Source organism: Trachurus japonicus, chromosome 21 (assembly GCF_045865225.1).
Source record: "Trachurus japonicus isolate A0001 chromosome 21, Traja_1.0".
Taxonomy (NCBI): Eukaryota; Metazoa; Chordata; class Actinopteri; order Carangiformes; family Carangidae; genus Trachurus; species Trachurus japonicus.
In genome coordinates, this window is record NC_140927.1 from 18,001,296 (window position 1) to 18,014,265 (window position 12,970).

The 12,970-nt window shown below is 42.0% G+C and overlaps 1 protein-coding gene across 1 annotated transcript in view; it reads left to right on the plus strand.

Annotated features, from left to right (window-relative positions):
- The first annotated feature begins 1,012 nt into the window (after positions 1-1,012).
- Positions 1,013-12,970, plus strand: part of agps (alkylglycerone phosphate synthase) — a 28,620-nt gene continuing 16,662 nt past the window's right edge. Inside the window, exons 1-10 of the mRNA XM_085766209.1 lie at positions 1,013-1,224; positions 4,470-4,559; positions 5,772-5,862; positions 5,949-6,069; positions 6,240-6,314; positions 7,398-7,469; positions 7,797-7,876; positions 9,275-9,355; positions 10,518-10,643; positions 10,956-11,064. Of these exons, the coding sequence (XP_085622335.1) occupies positions 1,028-1,224; positions 4,470-4,559; positions 5,772-5,862; positions 5,949-6,069; positions 6,240-6,314; positions 7,398-7,469; positions 7,797-7,876; positions 9,275-9,355; positions 10,518-10,643; positions 10,956-11,064 (1,042 nt within the window). The 5' untranslated portion in view covers positions 1,013-1,027. The remainder of the gene's footprint in view (positions 1,225-4,469; positions 4,560-5,771; positions 5,863-5,948; positions 6,070-6,239; positions 6,315-7,397; positions 7,470-7,796; positions 7,877-9,274; positions 9,356-10,517; positions 10,644-10,955; positions 11,065-12,970) is intronic.

The following is a 12,970-nucleotide window of genomic DNA, read 5'->3' on the forward strand; positions in this document are numbered from 1 at the left end:
GGAAGTGATTAAAAGATGGGGTTGTCATTACATTATTTATTGCCAGTGTTACTAAAATATGTAATATGAGACAATTAAAGAACAACCTAAAACTGATATTTAGATGATAATCTAGGCATCATTTCAGTTCCCTTAAAATACATTCTTGACTTCACTTCCTGTCCTTTTGAACATTTCAAGTGGTAACAGAGCTGAATTCCTTATGTTACTGCTTCCCAACTATGTAAACTGACTGTAAATTCCTGACTCAATGAAGACCATATAGCAACCAGTCCTATGCCACAAGGCATGCCGGGAAATACGTATGGTGGTGCATTCAAGGCTCATCGTTAGCCCCACTTCCAGAATGAAATGAACACGTAACTATGTCTATGTCCTTGTGTTTAAGTTAGGCTAAGTAAAGAGAACTAAAAACAACACGTTTACAGTGGGCCCTATCATAGTTACAGCTAGTAATAGTTCTCCCACGTTAGCCCTGTCCTGAAACCATACCAAACCCACATCATAGGCCTATTATACATATCTAAACTGAGGATTTGTATTATTATTATTGATTAATGCACTGATTATAATTGCATATTCTGTATTCTCAGAATGTACCACATCTTCTATGGTAGTTTTATCAAATAACTGTCTAAAACCCAAATATAGGAATAAGCTATGATTTAAAATCATGTAAAATAAAGACGCACATGCTAGAATCAACAAATATGATGGTAGCCTACGAGTGAAATATCTGTCACACAAATTGCAAATCTGTCACATGGGGTTTTAATCTGATGCCTGATATACCCTTTTAACACTACCGAAAATGATCAGTCTTACATTTAACAAGCTATACTTGTATATAATTTGTCCCATAATGCAGGCTGTCTCTGACACAACAAACGTGACCAAAAGGGATTAAAATGTGAACCGAGTGTGATATTTCCGACGGTCATTGAACGCAGTGCACTTTCGCTGCGCTGACCTCTGACAGCCGCTCGCTCATGGATCCGCTCCCTCCTTTCACAAACACGGAAGCAGCATGGCGTCCAACAGCAGCGGCGGCGGCTCCTCCGACAAGCAGCGGGTAGCACAGCAAAGACTGAGGATAATTGCCGGGCATTTACAGAGACCGGTGGACGCCGGTGACTCCGCCATCCTAGCCGCCGAGTGCAAAGCCCAGGAGGAGAGCAGCAAGCCGGACGCTTCCAGGGAGGAGAAGACGGTGCCGAGGAGGAGGTACAAGGCTGTGATGGAGCGGTGGACGAGGGTCCATCCTGCTGGCTTTTAGCTTGTTATTAAGTCCAACAGCACTGGGGCTCACTCGCTAAACAACAACAGTCGGGTGGTATACAGTGACAGTTTGGCTCCCGTCTCTCCAGTAAACACAGATAACGTAGGGAAACATAATTTGAGCTGTTTTAGTTAGCCTGCTAGCTAACATGACAGAGTAGCCATTCATTTCCTACGGAGTGGGTGCGGCTAGGTTTACACAGAGTTTAATGTTGGTGTGGTCGACTTTTTCCAAAGTTTGTCAACCCTAGCTTTACTACCAGCTTATATCGCATCATATTATATATTTTTTCCAGTGTCAGTGAGGACGTGAAAGCTTTTTCCGAAGTGTTATCATTACAGCCTATCCCAATTTCCGATGCTTCAGATATAATAATAGTGTCGTTGAATAAATGGCCTGCTACTGTAACTGTTAAGTTACTGTACTGTAACCGTGCTTGTCGCTACAGTTGTTGTGGTAACCTTGACTGCTACGTACAATCGTTACGTAGTTACAGTTTGATTCATAAGTTTTATCACTCAGTATCTGTAAATAAGCTATGTGGTTTATTCCGACTTGTCTTGTACACGTAATCCTTATGACAGTCGACATATGTTTGTAGTAGAAATCATTCAGAGCTGGTTCTTATACGTTTTTGAGTTTTGTTTAACTGGATTTCTTGGTGTAGTAGCCTAAACAAAAAACATGTAATTGTAACAACAACTGTCGGAGGAGACAGTGAAACTCCTGTCCTTGATCTGATTGGTCCGGACAAGTGGTGGTCTGACTTTCAACCTATTGGCAGCTCAGCTCCTTTTGAGGAAACACCACCACTGTGCTGACATCTAGTGTCAGTCTGACATTATAACTGAAGCTGAAAGTGTGTTATCTCTGGGGGAGTTTAGACGATTTGGCTAGATGTGAAATTCATCACGTCCTGTCCTTGTGTTTATGACACCATCAACACAGGCTGCCAACTTAAGCCATTGTTGTCTAAACAATTTTGTAACAACAATAGATTTGAGAGCAGCTTGTCCAACAACATCACAAGTCACACTACCGTAACACAGCAACAATAGATATCCACACAGAGCAGAGTTATAAAACAATACTCTTTTTTTTTTTTTCAAACAGGAACAGGGGCAACATGATGGTGCACTGAATATTCAGGAAGACACTTAATGTCGGATGACCCTGGTTTTTGAAAACAGTCACATACCATGATGAAATAACAACATACCAGTAGTTTTCGGGAAGTATCAACATACTTCCTCACTTCAGCCTGTATAGATCTCTGACACTCTGAGTACTATATGTAGGCTACTATATGTCTTGTATGGTTAGTTACCGTAAGTGGGGGAAATCCAGATTTACTGGTTTAGTGGGGGCCCAGGTAAGAGTTTGAACATTGCATAAGGATATAGCTCAGCCACTGCAACCATCATTGATTCTTTGACAAAGTGATATCCAGTTTTGTTTTAATTTGCATATTTGGCAGTCAACATGAGGTGATATAATTCCCACTCCCCAGGTTAAAATGTTTGGTTTGTGTCACTCTCAAGGCTGTGGTTTGAAGTCCTGTTGAACTGCATCCCATTTTACTGAGAGGTATTTCAACAATTTGTCATGCGTAGTGTAGGCTACATTTAATTAAAGGCATGTGCAAATCCACAGATCTCATAACCTCCTCTCTGGGCTCATAGTCAAAGGGCGACTGACCCAAGGTTGACTACGTCTTAATGTTAAATAACGATTTTGCAATTTGAGTATTACAATACACAAGATATGCTTGAAAGACAGTTTTTTTTCCGATATTGATACAGGAAGGAATGTTAGTTCAGTATTAAAAGCTTCTACACGATTCACGGAGGTTTTTCTTTTGTGGATTCAAGAATTCAAGAAGCGCCACACTTTAACAGAACCTCGCTAATGTCCTTAGATTGTCAGTTTGTAACAGTTGTCTGTACTCACTGACCTTGCCACACATTTCCCCCCCTCTTATTGATTGATCATTAGTCAGTATGTTCTGTACCTATGACAACATATCACTGGTGGACAGGATTCATTAAAGTATGAATCAGTGTGTCACTCTCATTTCTGTTCTCACTCTTAATTTATAGGAAACTCCATTTTGGCAGGTATTAATCTTAATTATGGCTTTTTTACTCCACTGTGTTAGAATCCCATCCCAAGTGGCTTGTGAGTTATGGTTGCTCTGTGAGTGGTGGTGGTGGTAGAGCCGTCTCTCTCTGCACCGAACCCATATACTCACAAGCACACAAGCTCTGCACAGTGTCACAGAGCGAAGACAATGTAGCATCGTCTCCGGCCGGGCAGCTGGTGATTATAATGGGATACCTCTCAACAGTAATAGCATAGTAGCATTCATTTGAGAAATTCCACATCTTCTTTGGATTGTAAGCTCAGCCATTTTGGGGGGAATACCTTAATTAGCTACTGGCTGCATTCCACTGTGGTCGCTGCTGCGCCAGCAAAGACACTGGGGCTTGTTTGCTGTTTAAGTGGATTGCTCTCCTAAATGATTAGCTGAAACAAGGATATAGATTGGGACCTAGGCCTAATTATACAAACATATTATTCAAAGTAGCCACGGATAAGAATGGCCTGTTAGATGTCATAAAATGTGAAATATTTTCATATGGAGGGAGATTTTGTGGCTTCCTCTGCTGATAGCTGTTGCTGTGCTGTCTGAATGTATTGCTTCTTCTCCATTACCATGTCAACAAGTTGTCTGCCTTCAAGCCTGTCCTCGCAGCATTGTGTAGTGGTGGGCATCTGGGGAAAACACTAGGTGTGCCTGTCTGCAGCCTCCCACAGAGCAAATTTGCCAACTGATAGCCACCCCCACTGTTATGACTGGAAAGGCTGTGAAGGACTGGATAAAAGGAGGAAACATACATTTCGCTGTGTGTCTAGCTGTGTTGAAATATCAGCAGGAAGTGTTAGATTATCAGGAGGGATATTTTTCCCCCCATTTTTTTTTATCTTGAGGAAATTGCTTATGTAAAGTCTGTTAACATCCCAAAGAGACTGTGGTGCAAATTAAGAATTTGCCAGGTCACCTCCCCAAAGAATCACCTTCACATGTGTTTTTGTAACTACCTCTGATCATATTTCATGTCATGTCTTCACCTCAGTGTATGGATATGAGTTGTTAACTTAACCTGTGCCAATATTTATCTTTCCACAGGCAGGAGATTATGAAGTGGAATGGTTGGGGATACAGTGATTCAAGATTCCTCTTCAATAAGAAAGGTCAAGCTGAATTTACAGGCAAAAGGTACAGTATAATACTACACCACCTCTCTTAACTGCTAACGGTTGAGGGAAGTGGATCAGCACACAGCCTCTGATTGAGCTTTAGCACAGCGGTGGTGTTAAGCTTCTGCCTCCATACTTGCTGTGACTTGAGGCTGGAGCTATGCCTTGAACATTTTTCACAAAAGCTGTGAAGCCAGCTTTTGAAATCAGTTTGCTGCCTCCTTCCTACGCTCACAGCAATGTGGTGCTACTGCCACCTAGTGGTTGGCATTTGAATTGCTCATTGTCATTTGAGAAGGTCACTGGTTTGGATTTTCGGCTTTTCCCAAACTCTGTTGCTCATTAACAGCCAACCTCTCCCCCAATCTGTTCAGAAATGCATTGCCTTTTTAATTACTGATGTGTCTTTGCAGAGTTGTGGGGGTAAACACAGTTGTTCACTGACAGTTTAAGAAGAAAGATTTAGTTTGAATGTCTTCAGGGTGTGCAGAAACAAAGCCAGCAGTGCTCAGACTGACAAAGAATAGCTCTCTCTGCAGTTTCATCCTTGTCTCTCATGACAAGAGCAGAAGTAGAGATGGATCTTTTTATTGTAATCATGACATATGACTTTGGTAGAGGCAGCCTTTCCCATCAAATTGTAAACACAGACACCTGGCACTGGCCGCATGAGGATGTATTTTGAGTAATGAGTGGGGCTGAACAGGATGTTGCACAACAAATGGTTTCCTCCTGTTGCAGCAGTTTGCCACAAACCGCCCGGCTCCCCCCTCCTCGACTGAAAAGCTACCTAGGCGGCGTACAGTAACCAAGGCAGGGGCACAGTTGAATGGATGTCAAAGACAGTGCTCTCCTCCTCTGCGCTCCCTGTGACAGAGGCTTTTTTCATTACGGAGTGTGTTTCATGGTCTCTTGGACAAAGGCACACCACAGTCCCCCTGATGGGCTGGCCCAGGCTGTGCCAGCAGCTCAATTATGCAAGGGATGGTGAGGGCATTCGAATGGACAGCACTGTCACTACTGCTCTGCTTGCCTAATAACCTCATTGGACTCAAACCCCACACTCTGTTCTTATTAGACACACGCTTGGTTTTCCAAATAAATAAGACCAGACAAGCACTAAAACATTTTCAGCACAGGACTTGTGACTTTCCCTGCTGAATACACGAGGCTCTGTTGTGTTTTTTTCTTTCTCAACTTCATCCACACTATCTGTATTTTCACAACCCAGGTATAGACTAAGTGGTATGATCATCCCCGGTCTGAAAGATTGGTTTGAAGGCACATTTGGAGCCAGTCTACAGCATAAAACTCCAGCAACAGTGAGTACAAGGCATGCTTCGTTAGTGAATAGTAAAGAAGAGCACTCGGTCATGGTTCAAAACCTCAATGGCTTGTTTTGTTTCAGCCCATTCTGAATAGCAGCTCTGTACAGCCCCCCACCCTCAATGAGACCTTCATTGAGGAGCTGAAATCCACAGGTATTCCTTTCTCCCATGATGCCGAGGACAGAGTGTTTCGTGCCCACGGTAAGGCATGTCCCCACCCAAAAACAAAACAAAAAAAAAATCACATTGTAACCCGTCATTTGCAATCTGCATGAGCCTGGATTTTTAATTTTTAAATAATGCTTTTTTTTTTCTTTTCTTTTTTTCTGGTAATCATGATTCTCTGTTTTCATTTCTCTATTTTCCTTCAGGCCATTGCTTACACGAGATCTTTGCCCTCCGAGAAGGGAAACTTGGTCGTGTTCCAGATATGGTGGTTTGGCCAAGTGAGTTCAGAAGCTGTGTCAACTGTGTGTGTGTGTGTGTGTGTGTGTGTGCACGCATGTGTGTATGTGTGTGTTTTATTGGTCTGTTTTTCTCTTTGCGCCTAGCACCACTGATCCCCCTACTGGCTTAGGTGATTTAAAGGGTTAATCTCTGCAGAGGCAGGGATATTAATATGTATGAGTGGAGGCTTAATAAGAAGCGTCAGGGGGAGGACGGTTGACACCCAATACTCCACAGTCTGGCCCTGCACAGTACACCCATGAATTATGATTCTGAGATTGGTTTTCTGTTGTTATGGCTGGCACTATTTTATCATGCAAATGAGTGTTGACTGATGGTTGAAACTTGATTAGCAGCCTCCCAAATGGGCAGCAAATCACCAAGCAACTGTAGGCATCGTTTCATCCATACTGGCACCAAATTTTAATTTTTCTGACCTCGCAAATACGTTCTCATTTACTGTGTGTCTAATGGATGTTTTGACCTGCAATTTGCATTCCTCACTGGTCCCTCCAAGTCGACATGTGTATTTTAAGTGGAGGTTTAGTTTGTTGAACTGTAATCCGCAGGCCAAAGCTGTGTGTTTAATTGGATGGCAAAATGTACTAGCACCCAAGGCATTTCTCACTGCCTCTATAAGCACTTGGGGCCAGTCAAGCACATCCATGTAGGTGGGTATTGCTTCTCTTCCCACTCGCTCACCACTCCGGTGTGAATGGATGTAGGCTCTGTGATTGGCTGAACCACATTTGTATTGATCCAGCACATCCCACCCCAGAGAGCGTAGCTTCATGCAGTCTGACTCCGCCTGAGGAAAGCCCCGGGCATATCACAACCATCAGGCGAATCAAAATGCACCATGCCTCTGCTGGTCCCCCTGCTCTAATGGCTCAGGCCATATAAAGTTATTTATTGTCTTCTGTATACATGTAGTGCTCTGTGCCGTCCCTTATTTCCTGTGCAATGTGTCTGCTCTTATTATGAGAACACTTAATTTATGAATGCAATATAACACAATAAATACAAACATTTCTCATATGATGGCCTCTAATTTTTTTAAACGATGTTCTGTGTCGTTACAGATTGTCACAATGATGTAGTGAAAATTGTGGAACTCGCATCCAAACATAATGTTTGTTTGATGCCGTATGGAGGTGAGTCATGAGGTGACATTAAAGATTCAAATCAGTGTGTATCAGTGTGTATTTACATTTGATGTACTTTACTTCCACCCTATGCTGGTGAAATTCCTTTTTGTTTGTTAATGAAGCCGCATAATCTATGAATGAACCTGTCATCTTAGAAAAATTGTGTCCTTTGCACTGTGCAAACTGTGTTTTTTCAATACTCGGTGGTAGAGCAGGTATCAAGGCACTGAGGTTAATACGTCTGCCAGAGCTCACACTGATGCAGGACACCGAGGGTAGCAGTGTTCATGTATATCTAAATGTATATGTGTTTTGTTGTTTTTCTTCTCTTAGGAGGGACTAGTGTCTCTAGTGCTCTCGAGTGCCCCCAAGAGGAAACTCGCTCCATTGTCTCTCTGGATACCTCACAGATGGTATGTAAACACCTGTGTCTGTTTATGTCACAGGGCTTGATGTACACTGATGAGAAGAAAAACTGAAAACAAATTCAGTGTAGTTCAAGTTTTCATGCAGAGTTTAATGAATGCTACCACTCTGAAACTTAAAATGCCAAGTTTCTGAGACTGTGGTATGGGCTTCCAGAAATGGACATTCATACTTTTTTTTTCTTTAATGGAAATGCAGAATGACAAAATATAAAATGATAAGCCATTAATATAATTTTAAGTAAGATATCACCACTATAAACGGTAGCTTCAAAATTTATCATACTAAAACGCAACATCCAACATGTCTTGACACCATCTTAACTTAGATTAAATGGGTTTTCAGAGCTGGTAATTACAGGGCTTCTGAAATAACTTGCATCACCCTTTCTGGTGTAACTGTTTACTGAGGGTGGAAGAGAGAGACTAATTGGGAGGTATAAGATCATGAAGTGAGGCCGTGATATTATGGCGTGACTGAAAAAATATAAATTTTAGCACATTAACTGTTTCTGAATACCTTCCAGTTTGTTACTAATATCCTGCTTTATCAATTTTGAAACCAAAAAAATGTCTTGAGTGTGTATTCAGTGTGCAGTTGGGACACAGTTATGATTCTGTGGTTGGAGCCATTAATCTTAAAGGAATAGCGCGGCCCTCATGATGAAAATGATAAAGTTTCATTGGTTATAATATAAAATGGTGAATATTGTGACCAGTACAGTATAGCCCTTTGATCCCTGTGCACATAGAAGTGATATATAAGCTGTCTGGATGCTGCTAGCCTACCGGTCATTGAGTTTGGTGCCACAGACACCAGTGACCAGTGTTCTGTGTCAGGGGTCAGAGTTGAGGTGGCTCCATTGGAAGCACATGAAAGGAGCAGTGTGGTAGGAACATAAAGTTTATTACCCCCGGAGAATAATTGATGGCAGGTGTGAAATGACCTCCTGCAGGTAGGGGTAGGCCAAGTGCCCGGCGGCCCAAATAAGAGGCTAAATAAGAGTTTAACCTTGGGGAAACTGACTCTTTTCTCTGTCCCTTAGCCCCTCTGCACACATTTACCCACAGACATGTGACCGTCAAACTATAAGGACATACGAGTGCAAAACTTTCAGTATTGTATGCTAACTGCCGAGGGAAGTGTCTTCATGCACTGAGCTTGAAGGCAGCATTTATGTTATATGAGATATTTTTAAGTCAACATAACATAAGCTTAATGTCTAACATTTTATAACCATCTTTTAACCTATATTAAATGAATGATGTGAAGGAAACACACAGCTTCATACATTATTTTTATACTGTGTGGCAGAAAAACATGCATACCAAATGTTTATGACCCCCTTGGTCATGTTGGTTTTTTTTTTTGTTTTTTTACTGCAGAACCGCATTCTGTGGATTGACGAGAAAAATTTAACTGCCCATGTGGAAGCTGGCATCGTTGGTCAGGATCTGGAGAGATTGGTAAGTACCGCTCATCCATATTCATAGTCATTACTGGACGGGCTTGCATCGCTGTAAAAAAAAACAAAACGTGCCAACAGTCAAGCTGTGTGACCACTCGCACGCAGGTTGTCCACGCTCAGTCACCTTGGTACTTTCTGCTCAGAGGATCGAACAGGGTTTAGGAAGGCGTTTGAGATGGGAGCAGAGTGCTGAAGGGGAGAGATTAGAGAGTGAGGCGATGGTCATGAGCAGATGGCACCATCAAGCTAATTCAGAAAAATGGAGAAGGAGTGGGCGTTTGATGTGGAGGAATGTGTGAGCTGCATCTAAAGCAGAATCAACCTCTGCATTTAGACTGGGCTATTTTGATGGAGCAGATGGGTCTGCATTATAAACTGCCTTCCAGGGGAGTGCTGTGATAAAACAAGGCCTTTTTTTTTTTTTTTTTTTTTTAACCCCCGTATTGTGCTTCTGGTGGGGGTTGTTGATGTTCTTTAAGGTTATTATTATTATTATTATTATTATTACTATTGAATGTTATGCCTACAAATGCAGTCTTTTGGGGTTTAGACTGCCTTGAAGAGAGTATTTGGCTTCCTGACGTCCAAATGGTTCATCTGATCAAAGGATCTTTCTCATGCGCCATTACAAAACAATCCCAAAAGTGCTCTGACACGTTGTTGTGGCCACGTGGCAAGAAAGAGAGGTTTGTGCTCAGCAACCTTGTGTCATGTCTGCAGAACACACAGTTCTACATAGACAGACAGAGGTAAAGTTTCTGTAATTGCCATTTGAATGAAAAATGAAATGTGTCCCCTGAAAGTGTGCCGCTGTCATTTTTTTTACATATGACATTAGTGCTCCAGTCAAGCAGCAGAATTCAGCTCTGTCAAAATAATGCACCGATCTCTCGTCTTATTCTTTTCATGCTCTTTCCACTTGGTTTATTTTAGGCTGTTGTAAAAATCTATGAAGTCATAAACCGCGGGTTTTAGCATTGCAGCATAACGAGAGCAGTGAAATTCAGCGGCAGAGCTGCAATTATATTTTTTCCCTTTGCTTTCTCGTTCTTTTTGGATGTTATTAAAACATTCTTGTGGATTTATAACGTCAGTGTTTTCCAAACACTTTTGGCTCCTTTTTAATTACAAAAACAAATATATGCTTTTTTTCGCCTCAGCTTAATGAGAGTGGCTACTGTACAGGGCACGAGCCTGACTCCATGGAGTTCAGCTCCCTGGGGGGCTGGGTAGCAACCCGAGCATCAGGCATGAAGAAGAACATCTACGGCAACATTGAAGACCTGGTAAGCGGACCACTCTCACCTCTGTTTTCCTACTCCAGTTTTTTTTCCAAACACGGGGTGACAGTTGGGTCATAGCAGTTACTGTGCAGTCATTAAAAAGGAAATTATTAGCAAAAGTTTTTTTGGACTTTCCCCTCATGCTCTGACACAGTATCTGACTGTTATGATGAGCACGAAACATATGGCACACAATGTCCAAATTATAATGTTTGTCAACATTTGTAGGACATTTGTAGAATAGAGACGTGTTCAACTGTTTGTATTCATTTCTCTAACAAGTGTTTATTGTGTTGCTTTTTTCTCACTGATTAGGTCGTACACATAAAGATGGTGACCCCTCGTGGTGTCATTGAAAAGAGTTGTCAGGGCCCACGCATGTCCACGGGGCCAGACATTCACCACTTCATCATGGGCTCAGAAGGTTTGTTCCCTTTCTCATGTGACTTCATTGCAGCAGGCCCTGTGAGCATGTGCACATGTGCGAGTGCGAGGTCGTGTGTTAACATGGGTTCGTGGGACTGTAAAATCTTCGCGATAAAACTGTAACATCAGGACAGTTCTCATGCCGTGGGGTTCTTACACATTAACCAGCTTTGGTGAGGAGGTGAATCTGGAGGGGTGTTAGTTAGGAACCAGCAAGTGTCCTCCCCACCCCATCTGCAGTGCCCTGTCCTTGTGAACGCCCACAGAGAATACTGCCATATGCCAGGTTCCCCCTACATAATGAGGAGGTTCAGAGACTCTTGGCATCGTTATGTTTAACAGCTGTGGATGCAAACTTTATATTCACCCTACAAAGCTCAGCAATCTGCTCCCTGACTAGGCTGGGATCATGGACGAAGTCTCCATTTGTACTATTCAGAAATGTTGCCAGTACCAAGAGTGCGTCAGTATAAATTCAAAATCAAATGTAGTTCTTTATTGCCATATGAACAGTAATACATATGCACAAGATGCAGGCAAGACTTTTAAAAAGTTGTATGATGACTGTTCTTGTTATACAATATAAGCATAAGCAATATAAATCTGTGGTACTTAACTCAGACCTGTGTAAACTGATGACAATCGGGCCTCCTGTTTTTGGCTGACACTTGCCATGCTCGCAATATTTTATATGAAGTCAGCTGGATTTATTTATTTTTACTCTGGATGACTCAGTCAGTGCTCACTTAATGATCTTATGAATTCTCAAAGCCTGAATAATCTTTGCCATAAATTGTAAACACATGCAAGTTCATGAGGTTATGTGGAGTTCATGTAGTTTCCCTTAATCTCACTTCTCCAGTGGGAAAATATGTAGGGCACTGACGTCAGCGAACACAGTACTGTACATCAGGGCTCCTGTCAACACTTCCCCTCTGATGTTAAAATGATGGCCCTCTTGAGATTTCCAATCTGATGTGTATGAACTAAGAATCAAAGGAAACCTTCTCATAGAAATGTATATGTGTAAAAGGCATGTAAAATAATTCATACATTATGACAGTCTCAGTCATTTTCAGAGGATAGACACACTGTATACTTCAGATGTCACACAAAAGAAAACTCCATGCAGTCGATGAGGAAGAGCGTTGACACTTGGCTGGCAAAACCACATCAAACAAGTTTGATGTTTCCAAAATAGCCACGGGTTTTTAAATACATCATCCAACTTCATTCCTCCTCCTGAAGTCTTGCTTCCTCATTGTCAACGTGTTTCTTTAAAGTTAAATCTTTGTATAACAGAAATGTTGACGCTTGTACAAACTCAACCTTTGTTTGAGAGGAAACAAAAAATGAGGCTTCAACATAGAGAGATTACTTTCCCATAGGGATCTTTTAAAAAGCCCAGTTTATAAACTCTCTTGCCTCATATTACAACATTAAGAGTATGTGGAGTAAACCATATGAAGGTGAATTTACTGCAGGGATTTGTTGCGCAAGTGGAGACAGGACGGGACCACACGTCTCTGGGAGTGCAAGTTCTTCAGGGAGGCCTAACACTGGAGCTAAGAGGTCACACCACCGCTCAGTTTCATTAAAATTATCTATCTCCTCACCCCAGAAGTCCCACATTGCAGCCTGACAGTAGGCCACAACAACGACAACAAAGCACCACTCTTAAAACCCTCAGCTCCGCTCTGCATGCTAAGTGGAACGCATCCATTTTATTAGAAATTACTGTGGAACCCCGAATTTCTCATTCACCGCACAACAACTGGGTCTCTCTATCTCTCTGACCTTGAAATGGCCTGAATGCAAAGTATTTTCATTGGCCCCGCTACAACCAGTGGAAAGGATGATTGGAATAATCAATGATAATCCCTTTGTCCTTTAAACTCCTCAAC